Raw genomic sequence first — 22,412 nt, forward strand, 5'->3', positions numbered from 1 at the left:
GTCCTGAACCACTTCTTTCTCCACAGAGGGCTGGTCATCTCCTCCCCATACCGTGCTGCCCAGTGCAGTAGTCTGGGAGCTGACCTTGTTTGTGAAGAGACAAAAAAAGCATTGAGTACATTAGCTTTTTCCACATCTTCTGTCGCTTGGTTGCCTTCCCCATTCAGTAAGGGGCCCACACTTTCCCTGACCTTCTTCTTGTTGCTAACATTCCTGTAGAAACCCTTCTTGTTACTCTTAACATCCCTTGCTAGCTGCGACTCCAAGTGTGATTTGGCCTTCCTGATTTCACTCCTGCATGCCTGAGCAATATTTTTATACTCCTCCATGGTCATTTGTCCAATCTTCCACTTCTTGTAAGCTTCTTTTTTGTGTTTAAGATCAGCAAGGATTTCACTGTTAAGCCAAGCTGGTCGCCTGCCATATTTACTATTCTTTCTACACATCAGGATGGTTTGTTCCTGCAACCTCAATAAGGATTCTTTAAAATACAGCCAGCTCTCCTGGACTCCTTTCCCCCTCATGTTATTCTCCCAGGGCATCCTGCCCATCAGTTCCCTGAGGGAGTCAAAAGTCTGCTTTTCTGAAGTCCAGGGTCTGTATTCTGCTGCTCTCCTTACTTCCTTGTGTCAGGATCCTGAACTCGACCATCTCATGGTCACTGCCTCCCAGGTTCCCATCCACTTTTGCTTCCCCTACTAATTCTTCCCAGTTAGTGAGCAGCAGGTCAAGAAGAGCTCTGCCCCTATTTGGTTCCTCCAGCACTTGCACCAGGAAATTGTCCCCTACACTTTCCAAAAACTTCCTGGATTGTCTGTGCACTGCTGTATTGCTCTCCCAGCAGATATCGGGGTGATTATAAAACCTAAACCTAATTTCCCCAATATTAATTTCCCCCTACTGTTACTCACACCTTCTTGCCAACTGTCTGAAATGGGCCACTCTCATTACGACTTCAAAAGTTATTTTTCCTTGCACCTCAAACTCCTTTATCCTTCTTCCCAGAGCCACATAGTCTGCAGTGATCCGCTCAAGGTCATTCTTGGCAGTATCATTGGTGCCCACGTGGAGAAGCAGAAAGGGGTAGCGATCCGAGGGCTCGATGAGTCTCAGCAGTCTCTCCGTCACATCGTGAATCCTAGCTCCTGGCAAGCAGCACACCTCTCGGTTTTCTCAGTTGGGACGGCAGATAGATGACTCAGTCCCCCTTAGGAGGGAGACCCCGACCACCACCACCCGCCTCCTTCTCTTGGGAGCGGTGGTCGTGGAACCCCCATCCCTAGGACAATGCATCTCATGCCTTCCAATCGGTGGAGTCTCCTTCTGCTCCCTTCCCTCAGATGTATCATCTAGTCCATTATCCGCATTAGTACCTGTGGAGAGAACATGAAAACGGTTGCTCACCTGTATCTGCATTGCTGGTACATGGATGCTCCTCTCTTCTTCTGGAGGTCACATGCTGCCAATTTTCTTCACCGTCCTGTCCCCGCTGCGCAGCCTGCTCTGATTCTTCAGGATGTTGTGCCCGTAGAAGCACATCCTGACGTCTGTCCAGGAAATCTTCATTTTCTCTTATGCAATGCAGGGTTGATACTTGTTTCTCCAGACCTCGAACCTTCTCTTCCAATATGGAGACCAGCTTGCACTTTGTACAGACAAAGGCGCTTCTGTCCTGTGGAAGAAAGACAAACATGACACAGCCTGAGCGCTCACCATCCATATCACCTTCCTTCTAAGAGCTTCCTCAGCTGTTGCAGGAACTACTCAGAGAAGCCTGCAAGATGAAAGCCTCAGTGGGCTCTCTTCCTATATCTCTTCCTACACCTGGCAGTTAGTGCTTGGCTTATGCCCTGAAGCAGGAGGGTTGGAACCCTGACCCCCAGGTTATTTATCCTGGCTCTGGGAGAAGAGTGGGGATTGTTACCTGCTCCTGCAAACCCGGCAGCTTTTCAGTTTGAAACTTTTGTTTCTCCGCTCTCTTAGGACCAAGTCCCAGGACCTGTCTCTTAAGGAGGCCTCTTAACTGCTTCTGCCTCCAAACCCTGTTGTACCCAGTTATCTTTAACTGCCCCCGACTCCAATCCACAATCCTTCAGCAGCCCTTAAGCTGCTGGAGCAGCACCAAACCTGAAAGCCCACGGACAGTCTCCCACAATGCTCCATTTACATTAAACAAGTGGACTGAAGTGCCTCCTTTCCCTGGAAGGAATCCTGTCCCCACAGGCATCTTCTTCCGCTCCCTGTGTACCAAGGAGGGTGGGCTCCTCAGCCATCCCCCATCCCTCTGGGTCCACTAATGCTGCCCCCATTTCCTTCTTAATCTCATCCAAGATTAATATCCCAGTAACTGCAATGGGCCCTGATTCTTCCGTATCCCTTAATCCAAAAAATCCATTACCCCGGCTTGCCAGAACCCACAACTACCATCACGAGAGTCTGCCATAATAACCCCCTCCAAGCAGCTGTGCGCACTGTTGGGGAGAGGGATTTACAGGCTGCCACCCACCTGTCCGACGCAATGCATGTGAGTCATGACACCAAGATGTTCGAGGGTTTATCCCTTCACCCTCCGACTCCCTGGTTCTTCTCACGTAAACAGAGAGCTGCAAAACTAGAAGTCCGAAGATTCAGACAATTTGATGTTTATTGGGCTTAGATTCCAGCAAGCAATGATTCCAGTTTCCTTTTGTCTTTTTCCCTCAACCTACTTCCTGTTTGCCCCCAATTTATATAGTAATAGTCTCAGCTATACCTTAACCAATCATGTTACGGAAATTTAACTAACCAATCCTAACATATTGTAACATGATTATCTAACCAATTATATCCCATCACCTTCATTGGTTTACACCCAGCAAAATTAATTCTACAACAGACAGAAACAATCAAAGAAGCAGACAGATTCCATACAGATTAACAATGGAGAAGTGGGGACCATAAAGACAAAATAACAAGGAGTGAGGGTTTCACAAATACAACTATTGATAGGTGAGTTCTTGCCAGACAGGATGCTGTGAAATTAAATTTTCTTTAACCATCTTAAGATTTGTCTCTTTACCTGGCGGTGATGGGCACTATCGGGACAGAATCGCCTTTCTAACAGCCCAATACCCCCTTATTTCAATGGGAGCGGCTGCGCGGCGCTAAATAGTCTGCGGCCGCGCAGCTTACAGGGAACTGAGATGTGCAGTGGCGCAGAATTCCCTCAGGAGTAAAGTTCGTACTGCTGGTTTTTCTGGTGCCACCACAGTTTCTGTTGGGCAAATGGTGGAACTGCAGCACTTCTCAGCCAGAATGTATTTTCTGTGGGGGGAAAATTGGGTGCCAGACATGAATTCTGCATGAATTCCCCCAGGAGTAGATGGAGGGGTGTCCAGGGGTCAAGACCCACAGGATGGGCCGTGCTCTAGGCTCTGCTGGAGCCATCGTGACACAGAGGGTTGGTGGACAGCAGAGTATCACAGAGCTGTAGATTCTGCCCTGCACTCTGTGGTTCTCAACCTGGGGCCTAGGGGCCGCTTCCGGCCCAATCAGCACAGGTGCGGCCCACGTGACATCCTCAGAGACATACAAGTCGTAGATATATTGTGTGGGTGTGGCCCACGTAACACACAGAGAGCTGCATATGCACCCACAATGGCAAATAGGTTGAGAACCACTGCTATAGCCAAAGTAACAAGTGAAGGGGGCTGACCTGGATGTCTCCCTTTCTCAGTGTCTTCTGAGCTGGAATTGATTTTCCACAGGGCAAGATGAATGGCTGAAGCCATTTGCTTAAAGAAAAGAGATGCTGCTCCAGGTAAGACTTGAACTCACAACGTCAGCATCACTCTACTCAACACTGCTTTATAAGTACTATGTGTTAATCCCAGCTATAGCTGATTGACGTGCTGGCCTTCTTGTCTCATAGATGGATTTTGGGGAAGGAGACATCCATGTTAATGCCCCTAGGAAGGCAGGAAGAGGTGGCCAGCCTTCAGTGATCAAGCTGGTTCCTGCCACCAGCTGTTAATGGGAAGGTGGGTGATTTAAGCTCACCCAGCACTGGAACTTCTCAAGGGTGAGCTTAAGGTGTCTCTTAAGAAGAGGAGGAGGAAGTGTCTCTTCCATTCCTGTCTAGCCCCACCTGTCTCTTGTCCTCCTTCAGCCTCTCTCCTTCCCTGCTGGGGCGATGCAGAGACAAGCCCCCATCTGGGGGAGTCACAGAGAGGCTGTAGCCAATGGAGTGTGTGTGGGACACGGAGAGGGTTGTGACTCTGTGTGTGTGTGTGGAGGGGCTGTCAGGGAATGAGTGATGGAAAACAAAGGGGAAGTGAAAGTGAGGCCCCTGTCTGAGTATTATGACCCTGTGTGGCGCTGCCATTCCCCTTCCAGAACCTCCCCGACCTCATCTGTCATTGAACCCAGCGTTTGTAACCTGTCCTCATCACAGATGTGCTGCGTAGCTATGCCTCAGATAGCGAGTGTCCCTCTGAGACAGCAGAAGCAGATCACAGACTCACGTAGGAGCGATGGGCAGATCCCCTGTCAGAGCCGCATTCATCTGGAAGGTGCTTCACAAAACACAACACTTCCCCTGTGTAAGAGAAACACCCTCCGCACACACACCCCTCACTGCCTCCACCTTACTTTGCGCTCCGTGGGGCTGTTTGTCCTGTGGGATCTGGCTCTTTCTGGGAGGCCCAGGGTCAGTCCTAAAAGAACATTTGGGGAACAGGAGTCATCCCCATGGAAATCGCTTCACTTCTTTCTCAGGGTCACATTCTTAGCCTTGGCTTTGGGTTTGGTTTTAGCCTTGCTCCCTCCTGTCTTGCTTTCCGGGGGGCTCTTGACCACCTTCTGGGGTTTGGCAGCTTTGACCTTTGCGGGGGGGGGGGGGGTTCTTCCTTTTTTTGTCCCTACTGCAGCCACCACTTTCTTAGGACTATTCCTGGACATGGGCATGGTGGCCTTTCTGGGGATCCTGGCAGCTCTAGCCAGCTTCTTGGTGGCTATTTTCCGGCTCAGAGCCACTGGCTGGTTCTTGTGGCTTGTCCTGGGGCCCCGCTACTGCTGGCTGACTGTGAAAGAGCCAAGGTGCTGGTGATCTCTGCTAACTCCTGAGCCCCAACTGGATGTGGTTCTTGTTCTTCTGCACAGCATCGCTCGTGGAGAACAAGGACCTGCAAATGTACATTCATACTCTATCGTTGTTTGAACAAGGAGGAGTCCTGTGGCACCTTAAAGACTAACACATTGATTTGGGCATAAGCTTTCATGGGCTGGAACCCACTTCATCAGATTTGTTAGTCTTTAAGGTGCCACAGGACTCCTCGTTGTTTTTGCTGAAACAGACTAACACGGCTCCCCCTCTGAAACTTATCTTTGTTTAATCGATGAAAGCAAACTAGAGCCTCAGAGTTCCGGAACTGATTTTAGACGATGGACAGGTTTGCTCGGCGTTTGTAAATTTCAACAGGGAAAATGTTGAATGATTAAATTCATTTCACATCCCCATTCAGTGGAACTTCTGAACATACAGGAGATGGATATGAAAATATATTTCAATTAAAAAAAACACATTTAAGAGAGCACTGGGATTTGAACCAGCAACCACTTTATCTGTTGTCAAATGCGCTACCCCGGGGCTCTATGAGACGGTAGAGTATTACAGCCAGTGATCTTGACGAGTGTGAAGGAGACACTTATTTCAAAGAGCTTCTCTTACAGTCCCAGATATGGGTGGTTTTAAAAATGGGGTTTCATTACATTTTCTATCTGCATGTAAACACCACAGCTTGCACAATCCCCACAACTGCTCAGTCTCACCAGAGCACAAGTTTGGAGGGCCCACACCCAGCTCTGCGGCCTTTAACCTCTTCAGCATTTTTCCAATGCCTTAAAGCCACAGGGCACATCATGTAACTTGAACCCCATAATCTCTATATCATTCATGACTGAATTCCCAAAGAATTCCCTTCTGGCCAGAAGCAGAGAGCGCCTGGGAGTGTCGGCCACACCCCTGTGCCCTGGAGCAGAGGGGCTCTGGCAGGGGCAGGGCCCATAGTGCACAATCACTTTGTTCTAGTTTGCACACTTGCTGGGTCTGTGGGAGAATTCTTGTCTCCCATACAGCAGGCCTGGGCTTAATTCATGGCCAGTGCAGACCTGAGTTTTATGCTTAGATGTAGAAATTGCAGAATTTAAGCTTGAAAGACAGGCCAGTTCCCTCCCCTGCCCCCATAGCATTTCACATCTTTACAGCCAAACTCGAGGACTTTCTGAGTGATCTGTCCTAGTTCAACCGTACGGTGCTGGGGTCCATGTAGGACTCACTGGGTAAAATTCTCTGGACTGTTATGGCAGGTCAAGTAGGGAGAGGGAGGGGCCCACTGGAGGCACTTAGCCCCCTGCCTGGCAGTGCTTTTAAAAGGAAGGACGAGGATGGGAACCCCCTGCCACTGGAGAATGTGGCCATTGATCCCACTGCCTCTCGCACGTGAAGCGAGCGCTCAACCACTTGAGCTAATTCCACTGGACACAAGCAACTGTCCTCAGCCCCTCCTCTCATTCCAGAGGCCACAACCACCCTGCGGCTGCCCACGGCTCCTTTCCTAAAGGGCCGCTTGTCAGGCTGGTTTCTGTGAGCCAGCTAGCTCAGCTGGTGAGAGCGTGGTGGTAATAACACCCTAGGATGGCAGGTTTGTAGAAATGTTGGTGGTGACAAGAACCTGCCCCTCCAAATTCCCCCCCACACCACCCTAAGGCTTTGGGTTTGGGTGAGGGTCTGGGGTGCAGGCTCTGGGCTGGGGCAGGGGATTGGGGTGCAGGAGGGGTGCACGGTGTAGGCTCTGGGAGGGAGTTTGGGTGCAGGGGGCTGAGGGGTCAGGCTCTGGGAGGGAGATTCGGTGGGGGAGGGTGTCTGAGGTGCATGCTCTGGGAGGGAGTTTGGGTGCAGGCTCTAGGCTGGGCAGGGGATTGGGGTGCAGGAGGGGTGAGGGGTGCAGGCTCTGGGAGGGAGTTTGGGTGGGGGAGGGTGTCTGGGGTGCAGGCTCTGGGAGGGAGTTTGGGTGCTGGATGCAGACTCTGGGCTGGGGTAGAGGGTGGGTGTGGAGGAGGGGGTGAGGGGTGCAGGCTCTGGGAGGGAGTTTGGGGGCTAGAGGGGGTGGGTGTGCAGGAGGGAATTTGGGGACAGGAGGGTGTGTGTGGGGAGGGGGTGTGGGTGCAGGCTCTGGAAGGGGTCGGAGGGTTCGGTGCTTACCTGGGGTACCCATCCGGCAGTGGTTCCTAGGCGGGGCGGGCCAGGAGGTCTCCATGCGCTCCTGTCCCCTTCGCCCCCTCAGCGTCCCATTGGCTGCAGGTGCGTTCGGGGCAGGGCAGCGTGCGGAGACACAGTCCCGACCCCCTACCACAGGGATGTGCCGGCAGACACGTGGAGCGAGCGCGCAAGAAGCCTCTCAGGCCTGTTGTACTGCCGGTGGTGGCAGTGGGGCCATTTTCAATCGCCCGGGGGCAGCAGGTGGGGCTGGAGGATGCGCAGGGGCGGCAGGCGGGACCAGGGGAGAGACCTGGCCCCAAACTTTGCTGGAGCCAGGCCCCTGGGCCAGGGATATTCCTGGTGCCCAGCACCACGGGACCATATAACTCGCCACCTATGGCCCAGGGTCTGGGGCGTTTGGAGCTGACAGACCAAAGGTCTCTTCCCCTCCCCTGAGGGATGTCTCTAGTAACTGGGTCTGGCGGCTGCAGCCTGTGGGTTTGTTCCAAGGGGAAGTCAAACTGCAGCACGACAAGGACAATGTGGCCTCACACAATAGGCCCCTGGAAGAGGACGGGGCGTCTGCTCCCCAACTTGTGATGGCACTGGGCAAACCCCACCCCCTTTCTAGGACTCCAACAAGGATCTGCTCAGGCAATCGCTGGGTGTGTCCTGCCCGGCTCCCCTCTCAGACACTCCTGGGCCAGCCAGGTAGACAGGGACAGGAGCGAGGTCTCCAGAGACAAAACCCTGCAGTAACTCACCCCCCCGGGGAGTCTTTTCATGCCATGGAGCAGTGGATGGCCCATTGGAAAGGCTCCAAGCCAGGCCCTTGAAAGCCGTCCTCTCCCACTGGATGGACGAGGAAGTCTAGGAGCTGAAAATAAGGAGCAGGATCTTGGCCAGTCTCCAGGATGCAGCTTTCCATATTAACCAACCAGCCGGTGCACACGGGTCCAGAAGCTGGCGATTTCTCCTGTGGCTGCTAGATGGCCCAGTTTGGGGCGCCCCACGACAGAAAGGATGGCCTGCCCTGCTCAAAGGCCATCAGGACTCAGTGGCCAGGAGGGGCGCTTGGGGACAGGAGCTCTCTGTTGCTGCAGGAGAAGGAGACCCACAGCCTGTTAAACTCCCGAAGGTGTCAGGGAAGCTGAAGGTGTCAAAAGGGGAGAGCTTTAGACACAAGCTCAGCCAATCAGCACTGAGACTCTGAGGGGTGGGAAACTGATATTTCCCCCAGATGGCCCAGGGATGGCTCAGGTCACCTGTGGGGATCACTCTCCGAGCAGCCTTCCTGCCCCATCTCTTTGGGAGGGCTTCCCACAATGCAATGAGGGCTAGAGAGCAGTGGAGGGAGGGAAGCAGGGAAAAGAGAAACCAAAAATGATGAACCCCAATGTCCCCAGTAATTCTGAGGGACAATGGCCTAAGATGTGCGGGGGAAATTCTCATACCTTAACCTAGTGTTTTCCGTGCCTTGAATTTGCCCAGCACCAGATGGGTCAGGCTGCCTAGGTACCAAACCTCTCTGGGGCTCTTACCTGCTCCACAGGGACGTCTGTCTTCTCGCTAAATTAGCAGTGGGAAAGGGGAAAACTCCAGAGAGGCTCCTCCTCATGCTCACAGACATGACCCAGAATTCTCTCTCAGTCCTCGAGGGGAGACCTTGAGTAGGAGACTCCCTGCAGCAAAGCCATTGCCCCCACCCTGCAGCCTCTTTTACCTGCCCGTTGTCATAGACTCTCTGTGAGGTCACCGCCTCCCAACCTCCTGTGACCAATCAGCTGAGGTCCTGCAAAAGGCTATTGTGATGTCACTGCCCTGGCCAGCCCCTTTGCATGTTTGAGCTGCTCCCGCTGTGTCACACCCCCACCCCCAATCATTCAGTGTTAGTGCTGGGATCAAGCAGGCGACACATGGAAACATCAGCGGCTGCTCAATGTGCCACACTCAGCTTTGCAGAGATTTGGAGACGTTAAGGCAAGACGAGACCTTTGGATCATCCAATCATGGAATCATAGGTCTGGAAGGGACCTCAAGAGGTCATCGAGTCCAATCGCCTGCACTCAAGGCAAGACTAAGTACTATATAGATCATCTCTGACAGGTGTTTGTCTAACCTGCTCTCAAGAAGGACTGGGCCAAAAGAGCTGATTTTCAGTGGCACTCACACTGCCTGGGTCCTGGCCACCAGTCCGGCTCTGCGTTTTATTTTAATTTTAAATGAAGCGTCTTAAACATTTTTAAAACCTTATTTACTTTACATACAACAATAGTTTAGTTATATATTATAAACTTATAGAAAAAGACCTTTTAAAAACGTTAAAATGTATGACTGGCATGCGAAACCTTAAATTAGAGTGAATAAATGAAGACTCGGCACTCCTGAAAGGTTGCCGACCCCTGACCTAGGGGTTACAGTGGATGAGAAGCTGGATATGAGTCAGCAGTGTGCCCTTGTTGCCATGAAGGCTAATGGCATATTGGGCTGCATTAGTAGGCGCACTGCCAGCAGATTCAGGGAGTTATTATTCCCCTCTATTCGGCACTGGTGAGGCCACACTTGGAGTATTGCATCCAGTTTTGGGCCCCACACTACAGAATGGATATGGACAAATTGGAGAGTCCAGGGGAAGGAAACAAAAATGTTTGGGGGGGAGGGGGGCTGGAGCACATGACCTATGAGGAGAGGCTGAGGGAACTGGGCTTATTTAGTCTGCAGAAGAGAAGAGTGAGGGGGGATTGGATAGCAGCCTTCAACTACCTGAAGGGGGGTTCCAAAGAGGATGGAGCTCGGCTGTTCTCAGTGGTGGCAGATGACAGAACAAGGAGCAATGGTCTCAAGTTGCAGTGGGGGAGGTCTAGGTTGGATATTAGGAAACACTATTTCACTAGGAGGGTGGTGAAGCCCTGGAATGGGTTCCCTAGGGAGGTGGTGGAATCTCCTTCCTTAGAGGTTTTTAAGGTCAGGCTTGACAAAGCCCTGGCTGGGATGATTTAGTTGGGGTTGGTCCTGCTTTGGGCAGGGGGTTGGACTAGATACCTCCTGAGGTCCCTTCCAACCCTGATCTTCTATGATCCTAAGTCAGTCTCCTGAGGGTTGGAAAAGAAAGTGTCAGACGTGGGAGTGGGCAGGGAATTCCCACTGAACCTCAAAGCACAGAGTGACCTGTCCAATCTTATAGCCCTGGTTCCAGCTATTGAGAAAATTGCTTCTGGGCTTTTTCTAGGCTAGTTCAGATCATTTGTAGATGTGTCGTTTGGGTTATTTTTTCCCCTCTCTCTCTCTTTCTTTTAGTATAGTGATGCTAAAACTTTTGTAACTAATACAGCCAAATAATGAGATGAATAGTGAAGCAGGTTTAGCTACTTCATAAGAAAATGGGTAAATTTATTTCCCTGATTTTGAGTTTGACAGGATGTAGCTCAGATTTATTGAGGACTTCACGAGACAAACGATCATTTGCCTGAAGAGCCTTTTTTAAATTGTATTTCACTTCAACCTTTGTCTAACCCTGTGTCATGAGATTGTTTGAACAATGGCAATTCTCGATCTCTCTCAGCAGAAACGCTGAGCGTGCGAGCTAGATTCTCACTCCCAGAGGCAGAGGCTGAGACAGGGAATGAAGTTGCTGCCTGAGGCCTGCAGAGCTGTGAGATCCGGTCAGGAGTGGGGGAAGGGCTGGGAGACGGCCAGGTTTGCTCTTCAGAGCCAGACAGCTGAGGCTGAGCACTGTGAGCTCCCTGCATCAGAGCCAGAGACGAGACCTGGCCTAGGAGTGTCATGTGATCACTCCCCGAGCTCGAAAGGGGCAGGAATGACCCCCAAGAAGAATGATGGGGGGAGGGGCAGCGTCTCCCGACTGCTGTGATGACTAGGTCGGGCACAGTCAAGTGAGCCAGGGATGTCAGAGGCCACAGAGAGATAAGGAGCCCTAAAGCCCGGCTCATCACCTCTCCCCCCCACATCCACCTCACTGTCCTGTGTGGGGACGAGAGAGGCTCTCTCTGCCCCACTCACCCCACACTGTATCCCTTCAGCCTGAGCGCTTTGGGTTTCCTGCTCGCGGAGTGTCTGCTCTGACTGAACAGTCATTGTTCCTCTTGCTAGCAGGATTCTTGTTAACACAGTAGCAGCCAGAGTCTGTAGGGCCGTCCCAAGCTATTTTGGTGCCCTACAGGGGCACCAAAGCCCCCCCACCCCAGGCCTCCATGGGGAACGGAGTCTGGCCACGTTCTGCGGGAAGTGGAGTGACCCGGCCCCAGCCTGCTCTGCTCCCCTGACTCCCAAGCTTGGGGGACGGGGGGGGGGAACCGCCCCCCCCCAGCACTCTCCAGCGGTGCGGCTGGGAGTCGGGGAGCGGAGCAGGCTGGGGCCGGGTCGCTCTACTTATGGGTGAGGGCAGGCCCGACCGCTTCTGGAGTCCTCAGGGCAGTGGGGGCGGAGCAGGGGCGGGGGCTGGGGAAGAGCTGGAGCAGGGGCTGGTGCCCCACACAGCTGCGCACTTTGCGTATGGGTAAGGACGGCCCTGAGAGGCTGCACCCAAGACTGAGGCTCTATTGCGCTCGGTGTCGTATTAGACACACACATCGTGAGAGGCAGCTCCTAGGGGAAGGAGCTTCAAGTCTAACTGTACAAAGCAGACGCAAGGAGGAGTGTGTGGGTGTCGGGAGCGTCTCCGTGCTTAAGGCCGTGCTTGTAAACCAAGTTTTCAACTTCCAATATATGTGAAAAAACAACAACAGATTTTTCTTCCTCCAAATAACAGCACTTACACTTACAGTACAGGACAAGTAGCCCGAGTTCCCTGTAAGCTGCACAGCCGCGCAGCCACCCAGCAGCCTCCTTAGCGCCGCATGGGCCCTCAGACAACCCACCCGGGGGCCTGCCATGGCCGGGGAGGGGCACCCTTCCCTGAGCCCCAATCTCTCCCGGCCTCCAACCTGCGCCAATCCAGCTGAGCCTGAGCTGCCCTTGCCCAGGCCTGAACCCAGCCCTGGCCTTGCCGCGGAGAGGCGCCTATCCTGTGGGCCTGGCCCTGCAGCTGATACAGGGGGGAAGGGGGGCGCCCCCCCCCCAAGCCTAGGTGCTGCTGCGGGGAGAGACAGCTGGGAAGAGGCCTCTCTCCCGGCCGGAGCACCCGCCTGCACCATTGGAATTCCCCACCCATGTCCCCAAAGATGGGACACTTTCATCTCCAGCTCTAATGAGTTGGATACAGGATCAAATTGATACTAAGTGCAGAGACTCTCTGCGGGGGCGGGGGGGACGACGACAAAAAACAGGTAGATAAACTCCACTGTGCCTCAGACACAGGCCAGCGCTGCCGGAGTCAGCAGATATAGTGACGGTGATGGGGAAGGAGGGAATCCCTCCGACTCGCCCCATTGCCTTCCGGCCTCGCAGAGGCTGAAATGATCCATCTGTCCCACTCCTGCTCCTCCTTGTTACATGGAAATGTATTTTAAATAAGGAAAATGGTAAAAAAGTAAAATACCTGCTGCCCAGCACCACCTGGACCAGCGTGAGCACAACTGGGAAGGAGACATTTTGTCAGCAAAGGGGGAACTTGGTGACTAACAATCACTCTGCTACTGGGGTGACAGTATAAACGTGATGCTCAGGGATTGTCCAGACCAGGAAAATGGGTGTCCATTAGGACAGGCGAAAGGGGAAGGTGCCAGCTAACCCCAACCCCTGTGCCCGGGCTATGTCAGCACTGCAAACATAGCGGTGTTTACATCAGGATAGCTACCTCCAGCACGCCGACGCCCAGGGAAATCCTAGATTAGAAGACAAACCCCATGTCCATTTTCACTCAGTGAGGCGACTTGTGGTCACCCCAACTTCCCCCACTTGGGGCTGATGGAAACTCCTTGCTGGAAGGACACACACTCCAATGACTCACAGGAGAAAGGGGCATGGGACTCACCCCAGAAAAGGGCGACCTGTAAAAGGCACAAGTGGACAACACACGAGGCTGCTGAGAGAACTGAGTGACACAAATGGTGCAAACAAACCACAAGGTCACTATGTGGGAATTAGCAAATGTGTTTTTAAAAAAAGTCTTTTCTCTGCCCTACACAACGTTTCTACGCTGCGTCGCTGTCCTGTGAACACCCTGATGTCTTGTAAGGGGTGGGCCCCGGGTGAAATTTTTCCCGCACTCACAGCATCTATAAGGTCTCTCTCCCGTGTGAATTCTCTGATGTACAATGAGGTCTGAGCTCACACTGAAGCCTTTCCCGCACTCACAGCACTGATAGGGTCTCTCTCCTGTATGCCTTGCCTGATGTGTAATTAGGGTTGATTTCTGACAGAACAGTTTCCCGCATTCACGGCATTCATAGGGGCGCTCTCCCGTGTGGATCCTCTGATGTGTAATTAGAGCTGAACTCTGTGTGAATGTTTTTCCACACTCAGAGCACTGATGAGGTATCTTTCCCTTGTGGATATTCTGATGTCCAATAAGGTCTGAGTTGACAGTGAAGCTTTTCCCACACTCACTGCATCCATAGGGCCTCTCTCCAGTGTGGATTATCTGATGTTTTAAAAGGCCTGAGTGGCTAGTGAAATGTTTTCCACACTCAGTGCATGTGTTTTTTCTCTCTCCTGTGGGTATTCTCGGCTGGGCTGTGGTTTCCAGGAGGTCCTGGTGAATTCCCTGACAATTAATGGAGTTACCCACTTTCTCCGCTGGCTGGTTTCTCTGCTCCCTCTCTGGCCTCTGCTGACTCTCACAGGCTTTGCCCTGCACACGATGCCGGGACACATTCCCTCTGGAGCCGTGCGATAATCCCCCATGTGGTGCCACTTGCTCAGAATCTTCCTGCTGAGGATTCTGCTTCTTCTCCTCACTCACCATCCCAGCACCTGCTGGGACAGAGAGAGAAACCTCAGACACAGGGATGGAAAAGGGGGAAACAAACCAAAATTAGAGCTGGAGAGACAGAAAAGAAACCTAGTAGGTGGATTCTCCACAACTCTTCCCCATAGGGGAGAGAGGAGGGGAACAATTCTGCCTCCACATCCCCTCAGGGAGGGAGCTCTGCCAGGTGTCAGTCAGGATGCACAGGAAGCCATGAGCGACAGCTGCCCTGAGGATACACGGCCTCCTGGGGATACTCCTGAACCCCGAGAGCTCACAAGGCTTTTAGGGACTTCCAGCTGTTTCCTTCGGGCTTTGAGTTGGTTTAATGATCCCTCACCTGTGCAGGCACCTCTGGGGATCTCTCCTTCCTCACAGACCTGGAGATCCGGGACCCACGGCTCCTCCCCTCGTTCCAGCTGGGAGATCACATCAGGTTTGGAAACTGGACACCCTGCTCAGGGGAAAGAAAACAAGGGAGATCAGGGAATTCATGGGACGTTTTGATTACTTTAACCCCAGCCCATTTTACAGCAGGGAAATGCTGGGGGGCAGCTCCCCAGATGCAGGAGACTCTGCGTATGAGGGATTTAACTCTCCCCATCTCTGCTGGGAACACACACAGCCAGACACTGCTCAGCAAAGGGGCTCCTAAAACAAAGACAGGAATTCCACGTTCCAGGAAGTTAAGGCCCCAGCAAGAGGGGAAGTTACCCTGGACCTGCTTCTTCATCCCAGAGAGAAACCCCGAGAGAATGGGGGAGTTGTAGGAGAGCTGGGACCGGTGAGCATGGGCTGGTGAGATTCAGCGCAGTGAGGAATAGGAGGGACGGGGGGTGTCACCGAATGTCGTATCTCAGGATGTGTCTACACTTGAGACACCATGACTGGACTGCTGTAGTGGGTCAGTGTAGATACTCAGCAAAGGGAAGGTTCTGCTGTCGGGGTAGGTCATCCACCTCCCCAGGAGGCAATAGCTAGTCCACAGAAGCATCATTTTCACATAAAAACCAACTATTCTAACTACCCTACATTCCACAGGTGCATTCAGATGGCCTTGAAATGTGCTGGTTTCTATGGTCATTCATGGACGGGTTACTGGTCCCAGTATGGGGTGACTGGTTAAAGATGTTCCTGAGATTCAGCCCCACTACCCTAGGCAGCTTTTGACAAAATCATCTTGGTCTTGAAATGTTTTCTGCACACAGCTGGGGCTGAAACTGTGGTTCTAATTGTCCCTGGACAGATCACAGTCACTTGGCATCGATCTGTTAATACAGGACACCCCTGTCTTCTGCAGGAAACCAGCTCTGAAAGCCAATAGCTGCAGAATCTGGAATCTCAGAGCAGCACAAGCCAAACTGAGCAGTCGCTGACATGGAAATGCACACGTGCTGCCAGACTACATCCCTATGAACTGCGCGAGGGTTGCCAGCAATCTGCTGGCCCCGGGAAAGGTTTGCTCAAGGGGATGGGCTGTGGCCACTGAACCTGAACGACACCCATGAACTGGAGCCTGAGCCCGAGCTCCGATAGCTTTCACACAACGTGTGTTGTGCATTTTTCTTGCATCCGGCAGAAGTTCCTCTTGGAAGCTTTGCCCTTTTATACCAAAATGTTTGTGTTAAGATTAATAGTTTAAAGTTCTCTGAACTAAAAAACCCACTTTATTGCCCAGTCTGCACTTAAACTTTTTGCTAGCCTAGCTCTGTGTGATGGGGGTGTGAAAAATCACACCGCTGAGCAAAACAGCTATGCTGGGAAAAGCTCTAGGGTAGATATAGTTATGGGGGGGGGGGGGAAATCAATTAAAAAATGAAAGGTAATTAAATACCCATAAACTACATCCATGCAGAGGTCAAGAACATGCCACAATTGCAACACAACCTTAACTCTGCCCCTTCCCTAACCCTGGAGCTGGCAATAGCCACTGGAAATGGTTCAGTAAGGCTGGTGCAAAGGTTTACAAACTACCAATGGAAGTGGGGGCTCGTCCATCTCAGGAAGTCTTCCAGTGAAGACTGGATGCCTTTGTGGAGGCTGATTAGTCAAATACAAGGTATTGAGCTCAGTACAGCTGTAAGTGGATGAAATTCCTGGCCTGTGTTGTAGATAGTCCTTTCTGGCCATAGAAAGCTACAGCTATGAAGAACGACTAAGAAGAACATGCCACCGTTTGTGTTGTGTTCCACGGATCGGAATACCAGCATTTTCCTGCATGTGTGTCAGCTGTGGATGATTGGGAGCAGCTTGGCAGAGATGTGACTGTGATATGAAGAGACGTGCATGTAAAACTTGGGGGACTAGTCTGCCTCATGCCCGTGCTAAGGGCTGGAGGCTGGGTCTGTGAAGGTGCACAGGGGTGAGGTCTTGTCACCGAGATTGTCAGCATCCTGGTGACATATGTGCTAGTGATCCTCAGGGCTCAGTGAGAGCTAAGCGAAGTCTGTGACTCAGGAGGAATCCTCGGGGCGAGGGAAAGGGGTGATCTCACTTTGCAGGTCTGAGCTGGTTTGTGTGGAGTGGGATCAGTGTGTGAGTGCCGGCCAGGGGTCGGAAGTTTCTGTTTGTCACATTGGACCTAAATCCAAGTTTTGCTCTAGCAAAGAGAAGATGTCAGACTTCGTGCTGTGCTGCCCCTGTGCGCTGTTCCCAGAGCGTCCTGTAGCAGGGGAGGGCAGAGCGCTAGGGTGTGTGTCACTGGCTTGTTGGGGTGTTGCTAAAACAGGGCAGAGTAGAGGTTGCATTGTGGGGATGCCATAAGCCTTAACTCTGCATTTCCCCTCCTAAGAACCGAGGGGACAGGAACCCTTACCCAGCGAGGTCACGTTCTCATAGTTCTCCTGCATGACGTCTCTGTAGAGGGCTCTCTGAGCGGGGTCCAGCAGAGCCCCCTGCCCCGCGGTGAAATACACAGCCACCTCCTCGAAGCTCACCGGCCCCTGAAACAACAGGTGCCCCCCACTCAGTGCCTACTGCCCCAGCCACAACTCCACTATTCATGGGGGAAAGGAGCCAATCAAATGGAAGCTCTGAGGGGCTCGCAGTCAGAGGCCAACCCCCAAACCACTCATAAGAACGGCCAGCCTGAGTCAGACCAAAGGTCCATCTAGCCCAGTATCCTGTCTGCCGACAGTGGCCAGTGCCAGACGCCTCAGAGGGAATGAACAGAACAGGGAATCATCAAGTGATTCACCCGTCGCCTATTCCCAGTTTCTGGCAAACAGAGACTAGGGACACCATCCCTGCCCATCCCGGCTAATAGCCATCGATGGACCTGCCCTCCATGAATCTATCTAGTACCAGAGCATCCAGGAAACACCCAGGTGAGGGGACGAAGAGAGAGCCCCTGGTCTCTCCCAGCAGATCCATCACACACCTACTAGCCAGGGGCTGATACAGGAGATGGAGCCCTGGCAGGGTCCAGGGACAATTCCCTGGTAGATACCAACACCCTCCTCATTGCGAGGAGCTGGATATGAAGGGAGGGGCAGGGCCCCTAAGCTGCCCCTTTCATATTTCGCAGCTGCCATTGGTCAGTCGGGTCAGGCTCCAGCACTGGGAGCCTGGTCAGTGTTTCCTAACCTCACCTAGGTGGGTTGTTTCCTCTCCCACAAATTAGAGCATTTCCCCTCCGAACCGCATGGCTTTGATCCTAGAATCCAGAGCACTTAATAAAGAAGTCCCAGCAGGTTTGCCACCCCCTGGCCTCCTCCCTTTCTCCACCCTGCGAATTTCCTGCCCCGCTCCCACCTCCAAACCAGACCCAAACCTTCCCACCCCCCTGTGTATTGCTGCCCCCTCCCTCCTGCAGCAACCCACCAGCCACCCCCCAATAACCCCTACCTGAACTGGCTCCGTTGCAGCCATTTCTCTGCCCTGTGCCAAGGGCTGGAGCGAAACGTGGGCGTCGTTCTGCAGCCTGGCAGGGCGAGAAGGGCAGTTGTGGAGGTGGGAGAACAGGCTTTAGGTACGTTCACATCACGATTCCCCAGGTTCTTTCCCTGCAGACAGACCCCGAGATTCTGCCACGCTGGGCGATACGTGACAAGGAGAGAAAAGGGGATGAACTGGAGGGAATTTCTACAGACAGGGAAAGCGCAGGCGGGGGATGAAGCTTCCCTGGGTGGGGGGAAGGGGAGACTAGCTCCCTGCCCCACCTCTGCAGCCCGAGACTCCGCCCACACTCCGCCCCCCACTTGCCCCCTCCTGCTGCTCCCCAGGGTCTCTCCTCCGCCCCCTCCCCCATAGGACAGCGGGGTGAGGGGGGAGCAGAGAGGTAGGGAGATGACTGGCAGGGAGGGGGTGGCGAGGAGGGACCCGGCAGGTGGGGGGGGGAAATGAGGAGGCACGGGCGGCGAGTTGTAGGGGCTCGTGGTGCCTGGGCACCAGGAATATTCCTGGCCTGGGGCCTGGCTCCACCAATGTTCGAGGCCGGGTCTCTCCCGCGACCCCGCCTGCCGCCCCCACGCGTCCCCCAGTCCCTCCTGCCACTCCCGCACCCTCCTTCCCCTCCCCCCCACCTGCCGCCCCCACACACTCTCCCCCCCCCCCCCGCCGTGCGGCCCCCGGTCCCACCTGCCTCCCCCAGGCGATTTTAAAAGGCTCGTCCCTGCGCTGCGGCCCCGGGGGGGAGAGGGGGGCAGCAGCGCGCGGAGACCCCCTGGCCTACGCCGCCTAGGAGCCGCTGCCCGGGGGGGGGGTGCCCCAGGTAAATGCTGCATCCTCCACTCACTCCAAGAGCCTGCACCCCACCGCGTCCCCCCACACCCCTTTCCGCCCCCAAACTCCCTCCCAGGGCCTGCACCCTCTCACCCCTCCTGCACCCCACCCGTGCCCCAGCCCAGAGCCTGCATCCAGCACCCACACTCCATCCCAGAGCTGGCACCTCACACCCCCTCCCACACCCCCATTTCCTCCAAGAGCCTGCACGCCCACCCCCTCACCCAAACTCCCCCCCCCAGAGCCTGCACCCTGCACCCCTCCTGCACCCAAACTCCCTCCCAGAACCTGCAACCCTCACCCCTCCTGCACCCCCACCACTGCCCCAGCCGATCCTGCATCCAGCACCCCCTCCCACATCCTCATTTCCTCCCAGAGCCTGCACCCCTCCCCCTCCTGCATCCAAACTCCCTCCCACATCCCGCACCCAAACTCCCTCCTACACCCCCACCCCTGCCCCAGCCCAGAGCGGGGAAGGGCAGAGCAGGGGCTGGCAGAGACACGTGTTCACAGTTCCGGTCAGTGGCTCTCAGCCCCCCCGCATCTCCCCCCCCCCCCATCTCCCGGCTGCACAGACAGTTCAACCCCCGCCCCACCCCTCCACTGACCTTCCCCCCCCCCCCGCAACTCCGGCTCCCCCCTCCCCGACATCGCCCCACAGGGGACCCCCCCGGCCCCCAGCTGTGCCGGGGCCGCTCCCAGGCGCCCTTGTGCGGAGTCACTTTCCCCGGGGTCTCCCCCCAGCCCCAGGGGTTACCCCGTGTCCGATCTCTGGGGCTGTCCGCCCCACTTCCCCCCCACAGCTCCCGAGCCCGGCCCCTTCCTGTGCGTCCGGCCGGGCTGCAGCCAGCGCCCGCCCCGGGATCGCTGGGAGACGGAGCGTCCCAGGCAGCGGGGCCGGGCCCAGATCTCCGGCCGGGAGGGGACTGGGAGAAGGGGCGTGACCCACAGCCCCCTGCACCCCCGCCCCACATTGCCATCTTCTCCCTGCCCCCCATTGCCAGCCTCTCCCTGCCCCCCTGCCCCCCATTGCCACCCTCTGGCTGCAACCCCTGCCCCCCATTGCCAGCCTGTGGCTGCACCCCTTACCCCTCCCATTGCCAGGCTCTCCCTGCACCCCCCGCCTCCCCATTGCCAGCCTCTCCCTGCCCCCTACCCCCCATTGCCATCCTCTGGCTGCACCCCCTGCCCCCCATTGCCATCCTATCCCTGCACCCCCCTGCCCCCATTGCCAGCCTCTCCCTGCATCCCCCGGCCCCCCATTGCCAGCCTCTACCTGCACCCCACCCGCCCCCCATTGCCATCCTCTCCCTGCCCCCCATTGCCATCCTCTCCCTGCATTCCCCACCCCCCATTGCCATCCTCTCCCTGCCCCCCATTGCCATCCTCTCCCTGCATCCCCCACCCCCCATTGCCATCCTCTCCCCACCCCCCATTGCCAGCCTCTCCCTGCCCCCCCGCCTCCCCATTGCCACCCTCTGGCTGCACCCCCCTACCCCCCATTGCCACCCTCTGGCTGCTCCCCCTGCCCCCCATTGCCAGCCTCTGGCTGCACCCCCTGCCCCCATTGCCATCCTATCCCTGCACCCCCCTGCCCCCATTACCAGCCTCTCCCTGCACCCCCTGCTCCCCATTGCCAGCCTCTGGCTGCACCCCCCGCCCCCATTGCCAGCCTCTCCCTGCCCCCCCTGCTCCCCATTGCCAGCCCCCCCTGCCCCCCATTGCCAGCCTCCGGCTGCAAACACGCCCGGTGAGGGGCGTTTGAACCCTAACAACCGCCTGGTTCCTAATGTCCTGGGGAGCGTGTGGAGCAGCATCGCCCAGACAGTTCGGGAAGCCCCTTGTGTGATGTTACGTGTTCAAAACCAGGGACCCTCCATAGGCCACAGTTGTGACCCAGCTCTGCCGGGCTGTCCTCTGAGAGAGGAACCCGCTCCAGATCCGGCTGGGGTCAAGGGGCACTGGGGTGACGGGACAGCCCGTGTCTCTGGGACAGGCTCGTCTGGGGCTGGCTGGACCAGGGAGGAGCAGTGCAGAGGGATTGCTGCACAAGTGAGCCTGTGTCAGGCGTGTTTGTGCCCATTGCACATCCGGCACCGACCCCTGGTGCTGCTGGGTCTTGCTCAGAGACAGCGGCCTTGTCCTCCTGCCCCCAGGATCACGCACAGACAAGGCGGCTGCGCATTTTTTGTGTCATTTCCTATATTTGTACAGCTCCCAACCTCAACATCCTGGGGAGCCAAACCGACCCCCCCCACACTCATCATCAGACCAAGGCCCTTTGATCCACCAGACGCAGACCTCTGCCCCTTGAGCTGCAGCGTAACCGAGAGCAGTAGCTGTTCCCCTGCACGTGGCCCAGGCACCAGAGGGGGTGACTAGTGCCTCTGGGCAGTCAATATCGCCTAGACGAAAGAAAGTTTAGCCCAAACAGGGACGTTAGCTGGTTCAATGGGACATGAGGGTGACAGGGATGTTGTCGCGGGGCAATCAGGTTGGTCAGGCATGACTTGCCCTTGGTGAATCCATGTTGACTGTTCCTGATCACTTTCCTCTCCTCCAAGTGCTTCAAAATGGATTCCTTGAGGACCTGGTCCATGACTTTGCCAGGGACTGAGGTGAGGCGGACCGGTCTGTAGTTCCCAGGGTTCTCTTTCTTCCCTTTTTTAAATATGGGCATTATATTTGCCTTTTTTCCAATCGTCTGGGACCTCCCCCGATCATAGAATCATAGAAGATCAGGGTTGGAAGGGACCTCAGGAGGTATCTAGTCCAACCCCCAGCTCAAAGCAGGACCAACCCCAACTAAATCATCCCAGCCAGGGCTTTGTCAAGCCTGACCTTAAAAACCTCTCAGGATGGAGATTGCACCACCTCCCTAGGTAACCCATTCCAGTGCTTCACCACCCTCCTAGTGAAAAAGTTTTTCCTAATATCCAACCTAAACCTCCCCCACTGTAACTTGAGACCATTGCTCCTTGTTCTGTCATCTGGTACCACTGAGAACAGTCTAGATCCATCCTCTTTGCAACCCCCTTTCAGGTAGTTGAAAGCAGCTATCAAATCCCCCCTCATTCTTCTCTTCTGCAGACTAAACAATCCCAGTTCCCTCAGCCTCTCCTCATAAGTCATGTGCTCCTGCCCCCTAATAATTTTTGTTGCCCTCCGCTGGACTCTTTCCAATTTGTCCACATCCTTTCTGTAGTGTGGGGCCCAAAACTGGACACAGTACTCCAGATGAGGCCTTATGAATACCAAATAGAGGGGAATAACAACATCCCTCGATCTGCTGGCAATGCCCCTACTTCTACAGCCCAAAATGCCGTTAGCCTTCTTGGCAACAAGGGCACACTGTTGATTCATATCCAGCTTCTCGTCCACTGTAACCCCTAGGGCCTGGGGCCTTTTCTGCAGAACTGCTGCCTAGCCACTCGGCTAACTCCAGTGCATGCTTCTGGGACTCCCTCTGGATCTCCGTAGCCCTCTGGTGGTCAGCCTCTTTCTTGGCCCTTTCTGCTTCAACCCTTGCCTTTTCAATTTCCAAAGCTCTTTCGTGGGCAGTTGCCTCTGCCTCCCTTTTTGCTG

At 54.7% G+C, this 22,412-nt stretch overlaps 1 protein-coding gene across 1 annotated transcript in view; it reads right to left on the reverse strand.

The window, feature by feature from the left end:
- Positions 1–13,316: 13,316 nt before the first annotated feature.
- The window catches only part of LOC135873750 (zinc finger protein 436-like), a 97,928-nt gene continuing 88,832 nt past the window's right edge, over positions 13,317–22,412 (reverse strand). The window contains exons 9-10 of the mRNA XM_065398382.1: positions 14,446–14,559; positions 13,317–14,113 (exon numbers count right to left, since the gene is read on the reverse strand). Of these exons, the coding sequence (XP_065254454.1) occupies positions 13,317–14,113; positions 14,446–14,559 (911 nt within the window). The remainder of the gene's footprint in view (positions 14,114–14,445; positions 14,560–22,412) is intronic.

Source organism: Emys orbicularis, chromosome 2 (genome assembly GCF_028017835.1).
Source record: "Emys orbicularis isolate rEmyOrb1 chromosome 2, rEmyOrb1.hap1, whole genome shotgun sequence".
NCBI classification, from domain to species: domain Eukaryota; kingdom Metazoa; phylum Chordata; order Testudines; family Emydidae; genus Emys; species Emys orbicularis.